The sequence below is a fragment of the Nelumbo nucifera genome, chromosome 5 (assembly GCF_055504915.1).
Source record: "Nelumbo nucifera cultivar China Antique chromosome 5, China Antique-T2T, whole genome shotgun sequence".
NCBI classification, from domain to species: domain Eukaryota; kingdom Viridiplantae; phylum Streptophyta; class Magnoliopsida; order Proteales; family Nelumbonaceae; genus Nelumbo; species Nelumbo nucifera.
In genome coordinates this window covers 18,965,124-18,989,422 of record NC_142653.1, presented here as the reverse complement: position 1 = coordinate 18,989,422, position 24,299 = coordinate 18,965,124, and the positions used below count along the sequence as shown (strand labels likewise).

General features: G+C 40.0%; 1 protein-coding gene across 1 annotated transcript; it reads right to left on the bottom strand.

Annotated features, from left to right (window-relative positions):
• Nucleotides 1–1,734: 1,734 nt before the first annotated feature.
• Nucleotides 1,735–13,214, bottom strand: LOC104595923 (Mannose-binding lectin superfamily protein). The gene is made up of 11 exons (XM_088888139.1): nt 12,958–13,214; nt 12,531–12,836; nt 12,128–12,346; nt 11,714–12,008; nt 6,137–6,225; nt 5,752–5,964; nt 3,645–4,109; nt 3,277–3,504; nt 2,770–3,144; nt 2,439–2,657; nt 1,735–2,309 (listed from the first exon to the last, which is right to left on the bottom strand). The coding sequence occupies exons 1-11, from the start codon at nt 13,204–13,206 to the stop codon at nt 2,013–2,015; spliced, it is 2,955 nt and encodes a 984-aa protein (XP_088744265.1). The 5' UTR covers nt 13,207–13,214; the 3' UTR covers nt 1,735–2,012.
• Between the last annotated feature and the right edge of the window lie 11,085 nt (nt 13,215–24,299).

Sequence of the window (24,299 nt, the reverse complement as noted above, 5' to 3'; positions counted from 1 at the left end):
TTTCGAAACGTCCAGGGAACCCCATGTCAATGAGTTTTATTTTCTAAAACTCACCATTCGTTAGTGCACCGTTAATGTTTCTTAACAGAAATGACCATGTCAGCATAAATAATAATTTTTATGACCAAATTGCCCTTGAACGGCGAGTTAGGTGGTTAGGATTAGACCTAAATTCTCTCTCTCTCTCTCTCTCTTGTTTGAAGGTTGCTGCCACACAAATCTACTATTTGAAGATCTACTAGTCCGAAGATTTGAAAGAAGATAATTAGAAATTTCAAAGATTTTTGATGTTTTGAAACATTTGCAGTATATTCTTTTGAATCTAGAATGTAAATCCCCATCAAAGGTTCTACAAATTTATGCACAAAAAAAATATTTTTCTATAAAGAGGAAAATGGTAATACATTAACTCCCATTAGTCTGTTTAACGTCAAGTCAATGACATGGTGAGTTGTAGACGTTTTGAAAAATTCTGGTAAATTGAAGAGAAATGCTGAAACTCATGATGAGTTTTAGACAATTTCCCTAGCGAAAGCTCAACAGAGGCCCAATCACTTGCACCCGTAGGGCCTGGGCCTGGGCCTTTTAGGACCATCCTGACTATTCTATTATATTTGAAAAGAATTTCTTTTTAGTAGTCCGATTGATGGGTTGGGTCGGGCTTTAGGCCCACACTTTTAATGTGGTTGGTCAATACCTTTACACAAACGAGTCAGCTGGGTCATTACTCATGGAATGCCATATGCCAGGGGCCCAGGGCAAGAGGGGAGACTGTTTTTAAGTCCTTGACAAGCCTCTGAACTCTCTCATTTGGCGTGAAGCCTTCATTAATGACATAATAATAACTTCACCTGACTCTTATTGAACCAGCGAGGAGGGTTCTAATCCTATACTATTATAGCGACCATCTTTTGAAACTCAACATTAGAATTTGGACTGGGTTTGAAAAAGATGCAAATGGAGTATAAATCTCGGTTCAGGGTAAATTTATATTCTAGTTCATTTTTGCCTGTGTTTGACAATATTACATTTATTTATTGACAAATGGCAATAATACATTTAAGTATGTTTTATTGGAATTCATGTTTGCATTCATTACAGCTAAAAGTCTGTTTGGTAAGAAGGTAATTTTGTCAGCATAAAATTAATCCAATTTTATAATTTATATGAACCGTTTTATACTACATATTTACATTCACACTTATTTGCATCATTTCCAAACGCAGCCTTAGGGCTGAGGGTGGATCTTAGCTTAACAGTTGGATTGGTCCATTTGTGACCTGGGTTTATATCTGGGAAACAGTCTATTTTGATGTATCTGCCGGGATAAATTTGGGTACATGGTGTCCCTTCCCAGACCCCACATCAGTGGGAGCCTCATGCATGGGCTGCCTTACATTAGAATGAGGAGTAGGGACGGCATATGGGACATATTCATCTATATATTGTGTGTGAGGCCTTGCAACCTTTAATTTTATTTATATATGTAAATTAAATCCTGTTTGGCCAATATTCCATTCTGTTCAGTGGCATGTCCATTGTCTATTTATGGGTGTTAAATCCTTTCTTTTTCTTCTTCTTCTATCCTAGTCCTTTTCAGTCTGCATGCCCCTAGCTCTTCTAGTCTCCTTTCAACTTGTAAAAGATCATTTCATTATATAAGAAATATAGGGATCTGGGTTGAATCCATTTTATTTGGATCAAATTCTCATGTTTGATTCAAAGGATAATTAACCAAGAATATTGTTCTCCCTCCAAACTATATAAAATTGACTCCCAATTAAAGTACAGATTTGGCAATGAAAATCTCAAGTGTTGCAACTGCTGAGGCATCATATCAGCAGGCTGCAGGATTATTATTATTCATAAACAAACACTACTTAGAATTCCTCCCCACAAGTCTTCACCATAATATGTATTAGCTAGTATTGACTGCACTACTTAGGATATAGATTCTTCACAAACATAGTTTAGCATTGTTATTTAATTTGGTGGGACAAAGCATGCATCCATCAACTAAAGATTTTGAAAAGCGTTGGCTTGGCAGATCTTCTTTCCCCTAACCAGTGCTGCATGTGGACTCCAATGGCGTCCAAATATATGCTACTCCTACCATGGAATCCCACTACCTTCCCTTCGGTTGTCGTCGAAGTGAAAAATGTTCCAATCTCTTCCCCATAAGGACCATACTTCCCTCTGCTGGTATAAAATGTGAGAGACCTGATAACTTTCAGCCTCTGGTCTGTGCTAGTGGAGCCATAGAAGCCACTGACGCAAGTGAGAACTTCATGTGGATACTCGAATTTGATCTAAATTTTACAGGAAAAAATAAGAAGAAGAAGAACCAACATCAGAGGAAAACTCGGCCAACAGATATTAATTAAGCTGCAGCTAGGGAACATGAAAATTAATTTTAGCACTTAAAAACAATAATTTACCCTATTAGTAGCTTCTCCTCCACTGCCTCCATGTCTGACAGACCAAACAGATTGTCCATTCCGATCATACTCAATTTGTATGGAGCAAATCGCTTCCCCTCTTGTCAAAAAGATCTGCTTAATACCTGAAAACACTCCATCATCCCATGGCTTACCTCCATCCCCACCCCATGGACCCGGTCCACATGGAGCTGGTTCTTTTATCACCCCATATGCAACCTAAATTAGGGTTAATTTCACAAATTTAGATAGATACATGGATATGAATGTATATAACCATGCATGATATATATAATTATGATCGTGAATCTATATATATATATATATATACCTCTTCTCTTGGCACTTGCTTATTGGTTAATACCAGTTTATTAGACCACTGAGGATTATCAAACTCAGAAATTGGCACATTAGTTCTGCTGAAGGAGATGGTAGAAGTAGGTGGTTGAGGCAGTGAGAGTTTCCCTTCTAGTACATGAACTCCGAGAGCGTCTATGAACCACCCTTTCCTCCCATGAAATCCTACAACCATCCCTTCCTTCAAGTTGGTTGAGAAGAAAGTTCCTTGTTCATCTCCAAAGGGTCCATACTTTCCTTTTGTTGTGTGGAATGTCAATGACTTGATCACAGTAGGTCCCATGAACATCACAGCCCCATAGTATCCAGTAATGTGCGTCAGGATTTCATATGGATAATCAAAGATTATCTGCATTAATAGCATTTATGGTGGTTAAATTCTCTAATTAATTAGAACTGTTGTCGTATAAAAAAAATAAATAAAAAAAGGAAATTGATGATCAGATTTAATATTTCAAGATCAGCTGGAGCAACACAGCACCTTATCTGATCTAATCCCTACTCCACTTCCACCATTCTTGCTTCCCCATATGGCTTGCCCATTTTGATCATAGAGAACTTTGATTGAAGTTATAGCTGCATTACGTGATAAGTTAATTTGTCTGACGCCTGTATACATTCCATCGTCGAATATAATCCCGCCATTACCACCCCAAGGTCCATATGTAACAGGTCCCTCTGTGATTGTGGCTGATCTTCTCTCAACTAGCTGAAAGGAAGCTCTATTAATTAGCTGCTAGGATATTGCATATCAATAATATATAATAATATAATTCAAGCAAATAATTAATAAACTGTAAAATTAAAGCGATGATGAGTTGATAATTGCTATATGTAGGGTTATCTCACCTTTTCTTTTGATTGATCCAGTCCTCCGTTAACCTCTCGATAGATAGTAGTTTGAGTTGAGAAGTTGTTTGATAGCTTGCTGATGCTGTCGTCCCTTTGCCTTACAGCAAGAACTATGTCGTAGTCTTTGCCTATATTTCCTTGGACTACAGTGTAACCAACTTTATGATCAGTGACCAAGTTTTGCGAAGTTACCAGAGCTTTAGATGAATTCGGTTTCTGGAGAGACTTCAAGTATACTCCAATGGAATCAAGATACCATCCCGACTTGCCATGGAATCCAACAATCTTGCCGCCGGTCATCGGAAACGAGAATTGGGCACCTTGTTCAGTTCCAAATGGTCCATATGTTTTTCTGTTGCTTTCGAACGTAAGAGATCGAACAAAGGTGGGTCCCCGTTCTTGTATACTACCGTAGTGCCCATGGATTGATGTCAGAAACTCATCTGGGAAATCAAGCTTGACCTGAAATAAGAGAATTTTTTTTAGGTAGTATATAAGTGAATTTCTAATAAGTAAATGTCTCTACTTTAGGGCCAAAGAGTGAGAGAAGACGGTTTTTAAGACAAATCACCAAGCAGTATGACTTATTGATTTTAATTCTCCAGGCTAACATGGGATAGTGCAATAAATTAAACTCTTTGCATTAATTTAATAAGTCATGCTAATTGAGTCTTAATTAAGTTAAATCTAGCACAAACCCCATTTTGGGTTACTCGATATTTTTATTAGTAAGAATTAAGATGTTTTTATATTCGTTTCCATGTGTTATTTTGATTGAAAATGGCATCTAATTAAGAATCTTGTTATTTGAAATCTTTAGATAACTGTAGAAGATAAAAAAAATGTAGTTTTGCAGTTTAGGATCAGATTGGAAAGAGTGCAAATACAAATATGTTCAGAGCGTGCAAAATTTGCACTATACCGAAGTAGAGCCTTAGTTTTGTATAATATAAAAGTACTAATATAAAGGAAATTAATTATTTGACAATGCAAAGACTTTTCTGATTTTTCACTCTACGAGGGACTCTAATCACGTATTGTAATCATCTGTGTTACTACACACACACAGGAGAAATGCTCAGTTCTCCTGAACCTGAACTATCAAAACCGGAGTGGGGTGTTAAACTGTTAACGAGAGAGTCTAGCGCACAAGCCTTCTTGGTCCAACCCCGGTGGGTTCAGGCCGGCTTAATCGAATTGTTACCACAAGTAACTCCACCAGATTGGCCATGGTCTTTAACTCAATGCCAATGACCACAAAATAAATAGGCCATGGGCCGTGACTACTCTTGGACTTGTCGGAGTTCTCAGATCACCACTTGGGCCCCCAGTTAGGTCCCAGGTTGTGTTTGAGCAGGGATAGAACCAGCTGAGAAGCTTACCAATAAGCCAGCACGGTGACAATGCAGATATATATATATATATAATATTCTCCCTCACTAGAGACATAATTTTTAGAAACATATTAATTATCAGATTCAGATATATGAATGAACCAGGTCTGACACGTTATAAGTAGGGGTGTCAATTGGACTGGATTTGGTCCAATCCGGTTCAGTCCAATATGAGTCTATTATAAATGGACCGGATCCAATCCAATTCAGTGAATATTTTGGATCATTTTGGAACTGTCCAATTCAATGTCTGGACTGTCCAATCTATTTAAATTCATTTTGATTTAGATTGGTTTCGACCTAAACCCGGTTCATTAACACCTATATTCTTATCTTATATCAATGAACCAGATATTAGTTTAATCCAATCCAATCCAATATAAATTTATTATGAATGGGACAGATCCAATCCAATATGTATTACCAGTCCGTTCAATCCACCAAATTCATTTTAGACTGGATGGGGTCCAATCCAAAACCGGTCCATTGACACCCCTAATTATAATTCTTGAGTTTACAGACAGTATAATAGAGATATGGGCTTTTTAATGGTTAATAATATATAGAGTACTGTTTTCTAAATGCATCCTAATTGAATCCATGTTTTCTCAATGCCATGCCAACATGCCATATATGTTGAATTCATCATCAAGTAGTCAAAATTCACAGAGAAAAATAAAGTAATTTAGTGGCACCAAACCAACACTAACCCTATCGGTTTTGATGCCACCACTGCCACCATGCTTCTCCGACCACACAGAGCTCCCTTTCTTGTCATACTCAATCTGGATGGAGTCGATTCCCGTTCCGTGGGTGATAATCAATTGCCTTACACTTGAATAAACTCCATCGTCCCACTGCAATCCTCCTTGGCCTCCCCAAGGCCCAACTGAGATGGGGCTCTTTCCATATACATCGCTCCTCTGTTACCACATATATAGTACCAAAATTCTTATATATATTAAACATGAAAAGAAACAATCTACAAATTAGAAAGTTAACCCAGATGGATGGGTCATGGGTTTCTCTCTGAATATTCTCTTGTTCAATTCATTGAAGACCAAAGGAAAGAACAACAATCAACAATTTAATTACCATTTTTGCGCTATTAAGCAGTAATACTGATGGAGTCTCTTCTCTGCAAGAAATGGCAACGATTTGGGGGATGGATCGTGTGAGGGATTCTTATGAAGGAATTATGTGTCACAGTCACACTGCGGAGATTATTTTAAACTGCGTTCGTGCTTTGGAAGTGTCTAGTGAAGGAAGCTTATTCGAGTTTCCACTACCAAGAAAAAAAAAGAAGAGAGAATCGGATCCGTTATACATGAACAAGAAACAGTACAACCAGCACAAAGTTGGTGGGTTTCTTTTATTATTACAAGAAAAATTCCACCCATTAACAATGACTGTGTTGATGTTGTGGGCTTTGAAGCTTATACAGTTATACTATATATACTGGCTTTTCTTCTGCATGGAGGGATCGATGAAATGGCAGACTGAGACTACCCATAACCCATGTTATTTTCTTAATTGATAATATTAACTTGGATCAGTTAGAGTAATATTTCTTTCTAATAGTAATTAAATTATAACAAGTTCAAAATTAATGACAATGAACAAAGCAAGAGAGAGAGAGATTTCCTGCATGCATTATTTTTTCCAAGAGATGCCAAATGGGGAATCGGCTTTATATAAAGCACAATGGATTTACAGATTGCACGCAACTGGAAAAATTGGATACCAAGTATATGCCGAAAGATAATAAAATAATGGATAATTTCTATCTAATGGAATAAAAACATTTGGATGAAAAACACATTAATTAGGACATGTGTCATACAGCTATTACGTGTTCATTCATTATAATTACCTAACATGCCTATTACATCCGGACCCGATAGTTGGTTTCTGCAGTAGTACTGAAATTGACATGTCTAGTTTTGTTATCAAGATTCGAGAGGAGAGGATGGTAGACATTGCGGTATGTATGTTTACCGTTAGAGGGTGCATATACAGAATGTGGATGCATGGATGACTGAGGAGTGAGGACAGGTCCCAATTAATATATAGAATGTTAAGAAATCCTGGTGGAATGTGTGGGTCGTCCTACTTTTCTGATTTTGCTTTTGGATTTGTGAATTGTGGTGCATGACAGCTTTTCTGCAACATGAAAGTTGATCCATCGAGCTAGTCATCTCACATCTTGTTCCACGTCCAATGTATACTACTACTAGTATAGTTACTTACTTTGGTGCACTCAGATAGAATCTACGTTCTATCAAAACAAAGCAAAACAGAAGATCGAATCATTCAAACAAAAGTATATCAAGAGAGAGATATGGACTCCAAATGGGCTTACATGTGTTTGTTATGTCCTAATGGGCCACAAATTCTGTCGGGTGGAGCATGGTCCATTATTAGTTTTCTCGGCCAGGCCTAGCCCATAACACCTAGATTAATGGGCCTGGTACCCGAATATGGTACCACTAGTTCCACTATTTATCACTGAATACAGTGGGCTCCTATAATATAATACCATGAATTGTCACAGTACTCGACCTGGATGGAGCCTATTATCCATCCGTGGGCTGCCATCACTTGACTTCCCGTCGTATACACTCTGACCCTCAAGGCCGAATCCATGTGAAGGAAATATTTTAAGTTATTTGCACTGATGCAAAATCATGGTAGTGCAAATGATTTTATACAAATTATGATTTATTTTTATTTCAAAATTTATTTTATTCTGTTTGGATTTGGTTGAAGTACAGATGAATTAAAATAATATATAAAATCAAAGACAAAATTAAACCAGAATTTGCATTCTTTTCATTTACACTGTCATGCATTTATACTAATGCAAATAAAATTAATCTGCAACCAAACATAACATAAGGGATTTTGTTCTGTTTCTCTTTTATTTTCTATCAAACCAAAAGAGGAGAAAAACAGTAGCAGTGGATGAATTCATTTCAATGCAAAGAAATGAAACATTGACGGATGGCAAAGATAGCCAGCCCAAGGTGAAATGACTACATCTTGATAATTATTTGTTGAAGTGGAGGAGGATTATTCTTTGGTCCACCATCACCAAAAAGAGAGAGAATCAGATCCATCATGCAGCAAAAAAAAAAAAAAAATTTGGTTGTTCAAACTTCAAAGAATTCCATTGTCATTGTCCTGCTGTCACAATCGCCATCATAAACATCAGCTTTGGCTATAGGAATCCCGTTGCATTGTTCCTTGCTGAACAGTAATCGTAATCCCCTTGGTTAATATATACACGTAGGTTATGTTCGGTTTGAAGGAAAAAGTAGGAAAAGGAATGAAAAAGGAAGGAAAATTTTTACAAATCTTATATGGGTTTTCCTGTATTTCCTTTTCTTTTTCTACTCTTTCCTTCAAACCAAATATAGCGGTAAAGAAAAAGAAACAGTAATTCTAATTCCTCCTTTTTATTTATTTCTTATTATATGCAGGAATTCAGAATTCCTCATGGTTAATTACGCCACCTTTTACTAATCGCTGTATTTCCTCATTTTGCACTGAAATCTGAACCCTGATTACTTATTTTAGCAAAAATCTGGTACGGTAGCTTCCAAGGAGCAATTTGGATTAGCTAAATGTGACGGTTATGTAGAATCAATGGTAATGGTTTATGCTAATAATAAATTTATGGGTTCCACCTTAAAAGGTGCAGAGTTTTATATATTTTATTACTGGTATAGAACATTATCGTTGATTCTACAGCCCGCTGAATAGCTATTGCATTCAGCTAATCCTTCCTCTCCAAAGAAATTCCGATTCTTATCAGCTCATTGTTAGATTTTATTTTGTAAAGACAGCATAGAATCGCAACCCACAAACTAGTCTATAGTTTAGGCTTCACAGCGCCCTGTTTCATAATGTCTTGGTCCGAGTCTCGATGCCCAATGGGCCACAATGGCCTTAGCATCAGAACCCATCTAAACTTTCTGCTCTTGGGTCCCAATAGGGAAACAACTTGGAATAAATTTTAGGAAAGTTTTATGAGTGTGAAGCAAATAATGGTTTGTAAACCACTAATAAAGTAATTAGGTGTTCCAATCGACACCGTTTAACATTATTAAAGATCTTTTGCATGATTGTTGAGTACGCTTTCTAAAATGTAAACCAATAAAAAGATATAAATGGCCATGTGACGTTTTAAATGTGATTGGTTGATATCTAAATTTAGGGTTTGACAATGATACCGAAAAAACTTGTGACCAATCAAAATTGTCACAAAAGTGGTAAATAATTAGGTGAATTGGAGGGGGTTGATTGGTCAAAGTTTTATGTCTTCCTAATAATATAGATTTTTCTAAAATTTAGGGGCATTTTGGTAAGTTTTTTTGGGAAGATTTTGTAGTAGCTTTGACAGTCAAAAGATGCATTAAGCTTTTGGTTGAAGATCTGAGCAGTTCAAAGCTAGTTTGGTTAGTGTGCATCTTTCAATGTCTTTCCGTATGAGAATAAAGTGAAAAAGATGCGAAAAGCTCCATTTGGAGCTTCCCGAAATCAACCTAAAATGGGCTTCTCTTTTTGGTGCTCTAGCTTTCGGCGGCTAGATCTTCCGCAAAATAAACGGGAATAGACTGAAAAGTGGTCTTCGGGACTTCTAAACAGATGGAAGATGACGTGGAAAAACTTGCCAAACGGGTATATCACAAATATTTATTTTTGCACCGTAATGGTCTGATTTTTAAGCAAGATCTATGATATAGAAACTGTACCATGAAGCAAAAGCTTATATACAAATTCAATGGACGAAAAAGTAATTAATTCCCAAAAAGGTTGATGAAACGTGGAGGTGGATTTCAGTTAGGGATAGCAATAGGACAGGTTCGGGACTTTAGGAAGTGTTTTGTAAATTCTAGGGGAATGTACAATGTGTTGGATTTAGAATTCAAACCCTCCCTAACCTTGCTCTCCCCACATTTGAGGGTGGGGTGGGTCGGGTTCAATACCTGTATCTAATTTCTTGTTATTTCATATTATATATAAACAATAAATAAGCAAAATAGAACGAACAAACATTAGAATTTCCAATTATTTGATTGGAACATATAAAAAACACAAACTATCAATAATAAAAATCAGGGGTATTTTAATAAATTCAATATATGGGTTGGATTTAGCCTAATGGCACATACCTGTATGGGTTGTAAAACTCTAAAACTAGTTCCAGCTCCAAAACGGTGTTTTCTGGTTAACCGTGTTCTCTCAGTTTCGTTTCTCACCATTTTCTCTTTGTTGCGAGCTGGTAATGGTGTTCTCTTAGTTGATTTGTTGTGAGCTGATAATGGTGTTTTATCACCTATTTTTACTTTGTTGCGAGCTGATTAATCAGGGGAGAAGCGAGAAATTTTTCATGGGGGGCCAAAACCTAAAATGGGTTTGGGGGGATAAATAAATATGGATGGCCATAGGGGGGGCCAACTATTGGTGTGGGTGGGGAGTGGGGGGAGGAGGGAAATTTACAATCACAAGTAGGGATTTCTGAACCATAGGGGGGCCATGGCTCTCCTGGGTCCCCCCTGGCTCTGCCCCTATGGTTAATGGTGTTTTCTCATCTCCATGTGTTTACGCTGTGAGTGCCAAACAGAGTAAATCCCAACAAGGCATCGGTTCCATTTTGCATTATTATTCAGTGAACCGGAGCCTGATCTAGCCAACTATGTAAATATGTGTTTACACCGCAAACAAACGTAGCCCAAGCGGGTTTGCTTTTCTTTTTCCATCCCATTTTTCATATTCCATTCCAACCAAAACATAGATAGGTTGCATTTTCATTTGCCTAAAATACCATTTTAGCATGGTTGACGGAAGCATTCTAGCTATATGTCTTTGATAGACTGCTTGTAATTAATGGCTAAGCCAGCCCAAGTTGGGGCAGAGACCAGATGGCCATTGGCTAGGGGTGTTAATTGGACCGGATTTGGTCCAATCTGGTCCAGTCCAATATGAATCCATTATAGATGGACCAGGTTCAGTCCAATCTAATGAATACTTAGGAGTTAATCATTTTGGACCAGTCCAATTCAACGTCTAAACCGCCAATCTGTTCAAAATGGTTTTAATTTAGATTAGTTCCAACTCATACCTGGTTTATTGACACTTGTATTCTTGTCTTCTATCAATGGACCAGATATTGGTTCAATCCAACTCAATCCCATATAAATCCATTATGGATGGACTAGGCCCATTCCAATCCAATAAATTCTTTGCAAGGAACATGTCAACCAGCAGATTGGTAAGGTCTCTTGCTGGTCATAACGGAGACTTGGGATCGAATCCCACCTACACCTGCGTTGGTGGATGGGCTACCCCTGATGTGTAGCCCTTAGGAAAATATCAAAAATAAATAATTAAATTATTTAGACCAATAAGTCTGGATTGGTCCAATCTAATTAACATAACATCATCAGCACAAGTCCGGTAGGGATTCACAAATCCCACAACCCGGCAAGCTCAAATATGTATTGATAAGCTGCAATAGTTCATACAAACAAAGGATACTGCACCATATATTCCAGTCTTGGGTCATTAAGGAAAAGGGTAACAACAAATTAAAAGGGTAACAACCTTTTAAGGAATAATGGTTTCTTTGTATTATGTTTGTTGGATGTGAATGTGAGATTGATCAACCAAATAACTTGTTGAGTACTGCCTTGACGAATCCTCTCTCACCCGAACCCGGACCATGCTCCATGTGCACTCCAATTGCATCCAAATAACAGCCACTCCTACCATGGAAGCCAACCACCTTCCCCTCTGTCATTGAACTGAAGAAGGTGCCCACCTCCTTCCCATAGGGACCATACCTCCCCCTGTTGGTATAAAATGTCAGAGATCCGATAGCTTTTGTTGTCTCATCACCAAGGATGGATCCATAATAACCACTGATACCAGTAAGGACTTCAACTGGATACTCAAACTTGATCTGAACATCATTTTCATGTTAAGAAAAAATGTCACCATTATTGGTTTCCATTTGATACTTGTGACTTGTGAAAGAAATTAAAGAAAAGAGAGAAAGTAAAGCAATTAATTAATTACTACCTTATAGGTGCTGTCTCCACCCCCACCTCCATGCCTTGTAGACCAAACAGATTGGCCATTTCGATCATATTCGATCTGTATCGAGCAAATTGCTTCTCCCCTTATCAAATAAATCTGCTTAACCCCTGAAAATACTCCATCATCCCATGGCCTACCTCCATCCCCTCCCCATGGCCCAGGTCCAATTGGAGCTGGTTCTTTTACCATTCCATACATTACCTGCAATTTCAATTTGATATATAAATATATATATACAGCTATATAGTTTCTAGACAGTCTACTAAGCTTCTGAAATGCTCACAGAAACAAGTTTCAGATCAAATAATCTGATGGTGCTGGTTTTGGGTGTAGTGTAGGGGATGAGAAGGAGGATCAGATTATCAAACTCATGAAGATTACCAACCTCTGCAATTCTCATGTCACCCATCATGTTGAATGCCTCATTAGGAGATAGTGGCAACAACTTCCCTTCCAGAACATGAACTCCAATACTGTCAACGAACCATCCCTTCCTCCCGTGGAATCCCACAATCATCCCTTCCTTAGAGCCAGAGGAGAAGGAGATCCCTTGTTCATCTCCAAATGGTCCATATGTCCTTTTGTTAGTGTGAAATGTGAGGGATTTGACCACTGTAGGCCCCCTGAAGATTGTAGATCCATAATAGCCTGTGATATGTGTCAAGATTTCGGATGGATAGTCCAAAACAATCTGCACAACAAATGCAGCAAAAACTTCTGTGATGCATGCTGCAACTGCAAGCATGTTTGAATTACTGAATGAGAACTGAGAAATGAAAATTAATTCAAGCAAATCCCAGTTGTTGAATCACCTTGTCCAGTCTAATCCCTCCACTTCCCCCGTTCTTATTGCCCCATACAGCTTGCCCATTCCGATCATAACAAACTTTAATGGAAGTAACACCTCCATTACGTGTTAAATGAATTTCTCGGACTCCTGTATTCACCCCATCATCGAAAATCGTCCCACCATTGCCACCCCAGGGTCCATATGACACGACTCGTCTGGTGTTTGGGGTTCCATTGATCTCAGCTTGATCTGGAAAAGAAACCTGCAACATAAATTAATGTCATGAAACTAAATTTGCATTGTTGAATAGCTAAAAACCTGAGTATAATTGTTGGTTCAAGATTGAGGTTGGCAGAACCTTCTTATTATTGGTGGCACTTGCTTTTACAGAAACCACCATTTCGCCATAACTCTGGACTAGAAAGTTTTCAGATGGAATCTTTTGCTTGAGAGGCTTCATATATACTCCAATTGAGTCAAGATACCAACCGGACTGCCCGTGAAATCCGATGATCTTGCCGCCTGTCACTGGGAATGAGAAATGGTTTCCCTCTTCAATACCAAATGGACCATATATTTTTCTATTGCTCTTGAATGTAAGGGAGCGAACAATGACAGAGTTCCATTGATCCATGCGACCGTAGTAGCCACTAATTGAGATGAGGAATTCATTTGGAAAATCAAGCTTGATCTACAACAGATGGATGGTTGAGAAAAGATCAGTAAGGTTAAATAAACAGCATCGGCCAAAAAACCACTAAATTCAACTCAAACCCAACAAAACCTTGTTCAATCTAAAGTGGGTAGACCAAAAATACCATGTAGAGAATGGATTCTCAACACATAAAATCCTAATCTGGTAGTATTCTGACTCTCAAATGTAAATAGGACAATCTCCCATAAAAGCACTTACAATCAGTATAGTAGTTTGTATCAGTGTGATAAAACTCAACCAGAAGATTGTAGTTACTCTCATCTCCATTCTTGGAGTAAGTCACAACTCGTTCTTTAAATCTTACCAGAATTCAAGTACTCACACTGTTTCAAAACGCAAGAAATAACGGGCAAATTTTAGGAATAAGAAAGCTGGAAGGTCTGAAGCAGAAACCTATTCGACTATTCGTAGAGGTTACAGAACCCTGTTTAGTTATGGACTAACCTTATCAGTTTTATAGCCTCCAGTTCCGCCATGCTTGTCAGACCACACCGAACACCCTTTCTTGTCATATTCGATCTGAATGGAATCGATTCCGGCTCCATGGTTTACGATTAATTGTCTAACAGTAGAATAAACCCCATCATCCCACCTAGCTCCATCTTGGCCTCCCCAAGGACCTACTGATACGTAGTTCTTGCTTCCTTCATCACTCTGATGTAAACAATGGTTCAATATTGTACATCTTCGTTAAACTATAAACAATGCAAATACATCAGTTACGGAGTATAAAAAAAGAAACAAAACTAAATTACCATTTTAGAGATTGATTGTAAGGGCAGTTGCTTGGACGAAATGTGATGTGTCGCTGATGATCTTTGGGACTACTTAGTGCGGAGAAGAGGAGTGATAAAGGTTTTTATATGGCTTTGTGCACTCCCTCTTTATGGGGAATATTCATAAGTTGATTTAGAATAAATCTGGTAAGAAGCTAATTCCGAGTTCCACTATGGAGAAAAGAAGATAGTGCAGAACCTGCAATGTTCCACTTTGTGTGAAGATCAAATAAATTTCAATCGCCACAAGATTGAGAATCAAGATTCCATTCAACTTTACGTGGAATGACATAAGAATCTCATATAATTAAGCTGTGCTGGCTCACTTGAAACAAAAAATACGAAAGAATTATAATTTTCTTCTTCATTCTGTGTTGGTGATCATCTTGGTTCATGGGCCATAGCCTGGTGCATATGGTCAAACATATTCCTCTCCTTACTATGACTTCTGGATCCATTCTTGTGCTTAATTGGATCAACTGCACTCTCAGCCCATAGATAGATAGCTGAATGGAAGTCATGAATATATTCCATGCAGTCTCATCTCCTTTGGAGTGGTGAAGAAAAGGATAACTGTTTTAGAATATTTCGAAATTCCTGAAAAGTGGTGGTAGCTCGATTCAGTAGAGGACAGACCTCACATCTGTATGGATGTCTGTGTCTGTCCTGCAAAATAACTGCAAAGAAAGCATACACAGATGCTCAATATATATGTTCACATCATCTTAACAATCTACCAGGGATCAATTAACTGCATAATCAACCCCTTCACCTTCTATTAACAGTTGTATATTGTATAGAGAGAGAGTGTAGGAATGAATTAGTTTGCAATGAAATTAAATCAATTCCATGATAATGTGAAGGTGGTAAGTTCACTTAACTCAAAATGTTGCATTTGCTAAGTACAGTAAATGGCTTTAAATGCGATTGGAGTGCCTGGAACCGTTTGCGTTATTATTGGCCGCAGAGGCTAGGCTGCACATGGGGCTTAGACTGTGCTGGGTCAAGCCCTAGTCCAGAGACGATAATTCACACCAAATTCTCCAACTTAAATTGCTACTTTCAGGCATTGCAGCATCTTTTACTCGATGGAGATTTGCACCGCTAAGCTTGATCTATGCTAAAAAAAATGGGAAAATTCCCGATCAGTACCCTATACTTTGGCTCGAGTGACAATTTAGACTCCTAACTTTAAAATGCAACAATCCAGTACCCGAATTTTCAAAATGTGACAATCTAGTACCTGTCGTTAATCAACCGTTAAGTGACATTTGAAAAGTCAAAAATGTCCTAAGAATGCCATCTAATTCTCTTTATCAACCATCCAAACATTGACAATAAAATGAACAGTCCCAAATTTTAGATTCTTCTAAACAGTCACCAACTTTTTTGAGTAGAAGAGGCTAGGATGTGGGACTGTTCAGTTTTTTGTCAACATTTGGATGGTTGGTAAAGAGAATTAGATGGCATTTAAAGGGCATTTTTTACTTTTCAAATGACACTTGACGGTAGATTAACGGACAGGTTAATGGCAGGTACTAGATTATCACATTTTAAAAGTTTGGGTACTAGATTGTCACATTTTGAAAGTTCGGGTATTGGATTGTTGCATTTAAAAGTTCAGGGACCAAATTGTCACTCGAGCCAAAGTACAGGGTACTGATCGGGAATTTTCCTTAAAAAAATGAAAAACATATGTGGGTTTATGTTGCTCTTGCCCAAGCCCAAAATATATTTTGCACCACTCGCCCAGTCCGATGGCCTAATAACCCAGCCCAACCCAAAAGTTTGGTTTCATGATGATATATATACATACGCCTTCATGCACACATGTGATTTTTTTTACTATCCCGGTATTTTGGGTATTGATACTTAGGCTCCATTTGGTTTGTGGGATGGAGATGAGAAAAGGGAATATTCCTCATATTTGTTTTGAGGAAAAGAGGGGATGGGATGAGAAAAAAGTGGGATGTGAGATCCCAAAATCGCGGATTCAAGGTCGCACCAAAACAGTGCGACTCTAGTAAGAAAACTCGAGAAAACTCAAGTTTCCATCTCCCTTCTCCTGTAAAACGACCATGCCGAAGGTCCCACGCGCATTAACAGAGAAACCCAGCAACACAGTCCTATTCAATGGCACCAGCGCAGGTGTTCGGCACCATGCCACCGCCAGCATAGGGGAATTGCCACAACGGAAAAAATCCCTCGCAACGGCAAAAATCCAAAGCAACTTCCCCATTCAGATAGAAGAAATCGATGCTGAATGGAAACTTACGAAAGAATCCACTGGTATGTCGTCGCCGCTCTCGTCATTTCTGGTTCGGTGGTGACAGAGTAGTGGAGATGAAAAACGAAGAAGAAGAAGAAGAAGAAGAAGAAGAAGAAGAGAGAAAGAGAGAGAGAGAGAGAGAGAGAGAGATTAGAGAGGGGACGCGCAAATCTACCACCGCTGCAACTTGCAACAGTAGTGACGAAACGGAGCAAGAGAGAAAATGGGGGAAGAGGGGAAGAAGGAGAAGAGAGAAGAAGAAGATCAGGGAGAGAGAGTGGGAGAGGAAGGCCAAAGATAGGTTCAGATCCGTCGCTTCTCTTCCTAGTCGCCGCTCTGTTCGATCGAGAGGAGGATGAGGATGAATAGTGGATTCCTTCGTAAACTTCTCACCCTTTTTACATTTTCCCATCCCATCCCATCCCACCCAAATCTTCCCACAAACGGAGCCTTAGTTCTCCAAACTTTCATTTGTGGCAAATGGCTATTTTGTGACAAGGTTCTAAATATCGATATGCCCGATCGGGCAATATCTGTAGTGTTTTTTTTTTTCAAAACCGATTCAGGGGGGGCAGTTTAAGGCTCCTCCACCCTTGAACCGGTCAGAACCCCGATACACCCTCTGTAGGGGCGTATCGGGGAGCTCCCGAAACGATACGTATCGGCCGATACGGGCTGATATGTATCAATACTTTGAACCTTGGTTTCAAATATTCCAACACTCTTCCATGTATTAGTATTATGTTAGTTTTGAACTTTTGTAAGACCATTTTGCCTTTTCCTTTTTTTTTTGATCAATAACATCAATTTCATTAAATTAAGAGAATAGAGGGAAAGGAACAGAGGGAGATAAAATAACTTAGCTCCCCAAAAAACAGAAAACTCAGGGAAAGCAAAGAAAATTAAAAACTAGCCCAGAAAACAGCCTCCCTAGTCACTCCTTGCTTGGCCAACCCATCCGCAAATGAGTTGGCACTCCTCTTCACCCAGCTGTACTGAATCTCTATGTCCCTACCCAGCCATAAGAACTATTTTTTCTCATTGTTAAAGTTCCACAAACCACTGTCCTCTGTCTTCAACCAATTAACCACCACCTTCGAGTCACCTTCCAGAATCAAACGGCTAATATTTAGATCTTTTGCTCTTCGAATTCCTTCAAGCGCTGCAAGGATCTCAGTCCTAAGAGAGTCACCTTCTCCAATAGGGCCAGAGAATAAAGCAGTAACAATCCCTTCCTCATTCCTGAAGACTCCTCCAATCCCAGAGGGCCCTGGATTCCTTACACTGCTGCCATCAAAATTTAGCTTTATAAAGCCTGAGGAGGGAGGGGACCAAAACGGACAAAGAGTCCTCTTGAATCTTGCAGTGGAAGCAATCTATTTCCAGTTTCTTAGCAAGTCATCCATAGGACAATCTGAAAACAACTCCAAAGATTTTAGCCAGTGGACCGCTCTTATAAAGATTCAGTCTAACAAGCAAACTGCTGCCCTAATACACCTCCACATAGTCTTCCCTCGCTTCTTAGGCCAACTGAAAAGAGATGGGGAAAACAAACCTTGGACAGTCTCCGGAGGATACCAAGAACACCCAAAACGGGAGAAAACTCACTCCCAAACAGATTTAGCAACCTTACAAGAGACCATGAGGTGGTAGCCAGATTCCCCATCAGCTTTACAAAGAGCACATCTATTAGGAAGTAAACAATAGTTGGGTCTCTTTCTTTGGAGTAAGTCTAAAGTGTTGATTCTTTCCAGGAAAATTTCCCAACAAAAAAACCCCACCCGAGGAGGAATAGGTCTACTCCAAATTTCCTTAACTGGAAAGGACAACCCCAGGAGGGTAGGAGGATGAGTTAAAGTTTCAAAGAAAGAAGCACAAGAAAAGGTACCAGAGCTAGAAAGGGTCCAAAATCTGGTGTCTTTCTTAGCAGGGTTTAGGAAGACACCCTCAAGGGAGGCTAGCAGAGCTACCAGGCTATCCAAGTTCGTATCCTAATTGCCCTACACAGGCCAAAGTTCCAACCAAAGCCCGAAGTGGAAGTTGAAGGGACTAAGAAAGAAGAAATGGGTTCATTTTTCAAGTCCGAAAGAGCATACAAGGAAGGAAACTTGTCTTTCAAAGGAGAATCCCCGACCCAAAGATGTTTCCAAAAATTTATTCGGTTTCCAGAGTTTAGACCATACCTGATCCAAGGGAAGAAAACTGGAAGCAGATCGTGGATGGATTTCCAAGGAGAAGCTACTGAAGCCCTTGCCAAGGTTCGAGGATCCCAGCCATTGTCTTCCAACCCATGAATGCTAGCCACAATCTTAGTCCACAATTTATCCATTTCCAAAGAAAACCTCCACAACCACTTCCCCAGAAGAGCCATGTTCCTTTTCTTGAAATTACCAATCCCTAGACCTCCTATTGTTTTACACCTAGAGACCACCTCCCAACTCACCCTATGATCTCTCTTCTCCTCTCCAGGCTCCCAGAGAAAGTTCCTTATTAATTTTTCCAAAATGTTTGAAACCTTTCAGGGGATCTTAAGCACTGACAGAAAGTAAACAGGAATGTTAGTTAGGGTAGATTTAATGAGAGAGACTCTTTCACCTAAAGAAAGATAATTCCTCTTCCAAGCCGCTAGCCTCTTCTCAAACCTCTCCACTACCGGAGCCCAAAAGCTAACACTCTTAGGATTATCTCCTAAAGGGAGGCCCAAGTAAGTCAGGGGCCAATCCGTAATAGCACAACCTAGCTCATCTGCAGATTCCCTTAGGTCTCTTTCGTTCACATTCACTCCCGTCACACAAATCTTGTCGAAGTTTACCTTGAGGTTAGAAATCTGCTCAAAAAATTGTATTGTCAACTTTAGATTCCGGATCCAACTGAGGTTCCCTCCTTCACAGAAAAAGATAGTATCATCTGCAAACTGAAGAAGAGTTAAGGGAACCTCCTCCCTTCCTACTCTCCACCCTCTTATCAGATTCCTCGAGTCTGCTCTATGGATCAATCGCCCAAACACATCAACAATAAGGGTGAAAAGAAAAGGGGAAAGAGGATAGAATAATGGCAAGTCCTAACATAGCCCCAGATCCACTTGCACCACGTATCACCAAAACCAAAACTCCTCAACACCTCCATCAAGAATGACCAATCAACCAAGTCGAAAGCCTTCTCCATATCCAATTTGCAGACCACTCCCTTCTTCTTTGACTTTCTAAAGCTCTCCAAGCTTTCATATCGAATCTTTTTTCTAGCCACTCTCTCTTCTCTGCACTAAGAGTTGGCCACTCCAAACCCTCCAACCACACTCTCTCATTCATAGGCCTTCTAAAAATAGATTTGAAGTGATTTACTAGGGCCTCTGCAATTTCAGCCGGGTGAGACAAGACTGCTCCATCAACTTCCAAGTTAGAGATGTAATTCTTCTTTCTCCTTCCATTTGCCACTGAATGGAAAAACCTTGTGTTTCTGTCTCCCTCCCTTAGCCACTTACACCTAGATTTTTGCCTCCAACTGATTTTCTCCTTGATCAGGATGTCCTCCAACTTCCTCCTTAAACCCCATCTCAACTTCCTTTCTTCCTCTCCAAATGGGTCTCTCTCTTCCTTCAAGTCCAAATCCTCAATTTGCTCCACCAGAACTTGCTTTGTATCTTCTAATCTTCCAAATTTCAGCCTATTCTACTCCTTTAATTGAGATTTTAGGTATTGGAGTTTCTTGTGAAACCTTATTCCCTCCCAATCAACTACCGGATTCGCTTGCTTCCACCACTCTCTGATTTTCTCAGTGAAACCCGGATGAGACAACCACATATTTTCAAACTTGAAAGGGGTAGGCCCTGCTCCTCTTAATTCCTCCTTGACCAAAACTATTGGCCAGTGGTCTGAAGTGAGTCTAGGGAGAGCCCTAGAAGAAATGTTGCCCCAATGATCCTCCCAATCAATTGAGAACAAAAATCTGTCCAACTTAGAGCAAATTGACTGAGATTGAAGGTTGGACCAAGTGAAGTTATTATTTAGGAAGGGAAGTTCTTTGAGATTAAAAGAGTCCACAAATTGGTTGAACTTCCTCATACTTGTTGTCACTCTCTGTCTGGGGTTGTTGGTTTCCTCCACAAATCTCACTACATTAAAGTCCCCTCCCACACACCAGGGTCCATCCCAAAGGTCTCTAATGTCACTCAATTCTTCCCATAATTTCTCCCTTTGCCTATAGTCATTGGGGCCATACACATTTGTTAGAACCCACTCATACCCATCGGCCACCTGTTTGAACTTCAGGGAGACAGAGTGATCAACAATTAGCTCCTCCACACCTAAGAGAATCTCTTCTTTCCATAAGGTCACAATTCTTCCCGAGGAACCCCACGAAAGAGCAGCCACCCATTTAATACCTCTAGAACTCCACACATTCCTTGCCCAGCTGCAATCAAAATCCATTCTTTTGGACTCCTGAAGCATAACCACGTCCGGATTGAACTTCTTAATTACCTCTTTGATTGTTGCTCTCTTCCTAAAGCTGCCCAACCCCCTCACATTCCAACTTAGGATTCTCATTGAAAACTAAAGGCTTTAACCCTAAGTCCTCCAAGAACTATTTAGACCATTTTCTTCTAATCCCTTTCACTTTGAACTTCTTGTCCCCCTCAATATATTTTTTTAATCTCTCCACTTCACTCAGCCTTCTGAACTTCATCTTGCTATCCTCTTTATTTTGCATGTAGGCTTTTAGGTCATTCGGGTTCTTTAGCTTGCACCCCAACTTTTTCACAAACTCTGCAATAGACTCTTCCCCAAAAGTTTCCTCTTTCCCTAAAGAAGCACTCTCCTCACTCCTAGGAAGCTTCTTGTTCCTTCTCACTTTACCTCCGACCACAACCATGTCTGTCCCCTCCAAGCTCCCTCTCTGCAAATTCTTCCTTTCCACTTCGCCCAAGAGGCTTTCTAAGATTTCCCTAATTATTGTCTCTCTGCATGATTCCTCACCCACTCCCCCCCCCCCCTTGTAGACTCAATGTGGCTTTCAGACTAGGGGCTTCCGACTCTTGGTTGGGAAGAGAATCTGGTACAAGAGATACAGAGCGCTCATCAATATCCAAAACTGAATTGACAGAGTTGAGGGATTTACCTGAGGTAGTCACTTTCTTTTTTGGGAAAACATAGCACTCTGTCTCCCAGAGATGGGGGAGGGAAATCCCTGTCGCCGTATCAACACAAAGACCCCTTTATGTACCCAAGTATGTACCTCTCTGTGAAGTACCCTTGTTCTGCTCTGAGAAGACCCGAGCAACCTCCTTTTCGGCCTCTTGCAAAGCACTAGAATTGAGGGGGGGCTCAGCCAGTAATGGGTTAAAATCAAACACCCGCTCCTCCCCCTCCACCTTTCCTTCTCCCACCGAATCCCCTAAGAACAAACAGTCCAAGCTAAAAGAATCGTTGTTCTGATCTTTAAGTAGAGCTTCAACTGCCGCACTGCTTGAACTCCCACAGTCGTCTGAACTATCAACATGATCAGAATCTGAACCGCAGCTCAACCAGCCTTGATCAGCATCTTCTTTCTCTTCTGGTCTGCCTCTCGAATAGCGTGGGTTCGGGCGATCAGAAAGGTTGTGATTTTTCTCATCGTCGGCTGCTCGTCGGACCCAGCACAGAGGCCGGCGCTCTCTAGCCTTGTTCGTAGAATTCGCCCCTCCACAGTCGAGAGGGCGAGACTTAGACGCCTGCCCCGCCCCACGTGATGACTTAAGTTGTCATGTGGGCTTTTAAATCCGCAAGGAAGTTCACCCACTGGCCCGACCAGCTCGACCATTCTTAGAGCCAGTTCGGGAAGAGATTTAGCGCGCGAACCGCTCTTTCCCAACTTAGCCACGTCAGCATAGGACGAGCCACCCTCTTTACACAACCCTTCTTCAAAAAATTTTGAAAAAGAAGCCAAAATAGGAAGGCTTTGAGTCTTGGAACACCCCTGCCACTATTCCCCTTCCTCTGTAAAACGCCCACACTCAACAGACTTACCCGCCAGCCCCTGAAGGCCACGTGTACACCCCCTGCGAGCTTGTCAGAATCTTCAACCTCTGGTCGTCTTCCCCAAAGCAAAGCTTCAACTTTTGAAACTAGCCAGACCTTGTGCCAAGCTTCTTCTGAGAGGACTTCGAAGATCCGCGGCAAGTTGTCCGGATTGATCCCAGCAACCTTAAGTTCCACCGCTCTCAAGTTGCTTAAGTTAGCCTCCAACAGAACTCCACCCATTGCTCTAGCAATTTTCCCCAGAATAAGGTCATTCCAAAGGTTGAAGGGAAGACCAAGAAGTTTAATCCAAAAGCTGCCGGCTCTGGGTTCAACTTCGTTGCAATCTGGAGCCCAATTCTGGACCTTAATCAGGCTTCCTTCTACAAGGAAAGAATTGAAGAACAAAGTCTTACTTCCAATATCTAGTAGGGCTTTCTTTTCAGCAAAAGGTAGCAACAAAATATCTTCCTCTGATCCCAACCTCTTTGTTAAAACTTCTAAAACTTTCGTCCAATCTTCTATCACCCTTTCTGCCACTAAAACCACCATCTTCTCCCAACTCCCTCTCCCTTCTTCCACTGCTACTCGTCGGATGACAGACGAGCTGGACACCAAAACTTCAGGGTGAAGCTTTGGGCGGAAGATTAGAAGCGAAAGAAGCCCACCCTCTTCGCTTCAGACCTTTTGGAATACACATCACTTGCTTTTTGTTAAAACCAAAGAGTTCGGTGACCATAATGAACCACCCTTTTCCATTCATTTTTAGCACAGCTTCGAACTTCTTGTTCTCACAGGTCAACGAGTTTCTCCAACCTTTTTCTCGAAAGGAATTTACAGCTCCATCTACAAAGCCTTTCAACCACACACAGGCCTCCTCTGTTAGAAGAATCGATGCCCTGCTCCCTTCTCTGATTTTCAATAGAGCCTTCCCCTTTGTCCTTCCCTGCTCAAAGAGGATAGATTTTGCTTCAATGGACAAATCCAGTCTCCATTTCCCCGCCAGCTTGAACTTCTTCTCCTCTCCCATGCCTAACCTGCCCTAAAAAAATCTCACCATTTTAACCATTGTTTGCATCCATCTTCGTCAATTTTGCCTTTTCCTTATTGCATCTCTAAAATGTAAGTCCTGAATTTTTAAAAATAGAGAGAGAGAGAGAGAGGAAAAAAGATAGGAAAAGTTTAAAACTTAGGCTTTGGAGATGCAAAGAAAAAGAGAGCAAAACGAACTCATAAAAGCTCAAAGCTAACAGAGTGTTAAATTTTTATAGTGGGAAGCAAAATGCTGGAATCTAAAAGTACTGTCTCAAATGAAAGTTTAGAGATCTAAGTATCACTACCCCCAAAGTACATGATAGCTCTCTGAACACCTCCTGAGATAGCAATTGTTTTTGTTTCCGAAAACAAAATCATGAGATGATGTGGCCTTAACATGGCATGGCGGTTGTTCTTGTTATAGAAGGCAAAACAAATCATACTGGACAATACCTCTTGAGAGCTGTTCATAGATGGTTGACCCTCTGGGTAGACTAAGATATCAACATTTCAACCCTTAATTTGGAGTTTTATTATAATGACTCACAATACTTCTCTTTTCTTTTTTTCTTTCTT

What these genes read in the sequence shown, in the direction of transcription:
- LOC104595923 (XM_088888139.1), bottom strand. Translation starts at nt 13,206, where the DNA reads ATGTTGCAGGTTTCTTTTCCAGATCAAGCTGAGATCAATGGAACCCCA. An exon ending in GAGGGATTAGACTGGACAAG is followed by an intron (nt 12,837 to 12,957) that starts GTGATTCAACAA and finishes TTTGTTGTGCAG; the next exon opens with ATTGTTTTGGACTATCCATC. An exon ending in AGTACTCAACAAGTTATTTG is followed by an intron (nt 6,226 to 11,713) that starts GTTGATCAATCT and finishes TTCCTTCATAAG; the next exon opens with AATCCCTCACACGATCCATC.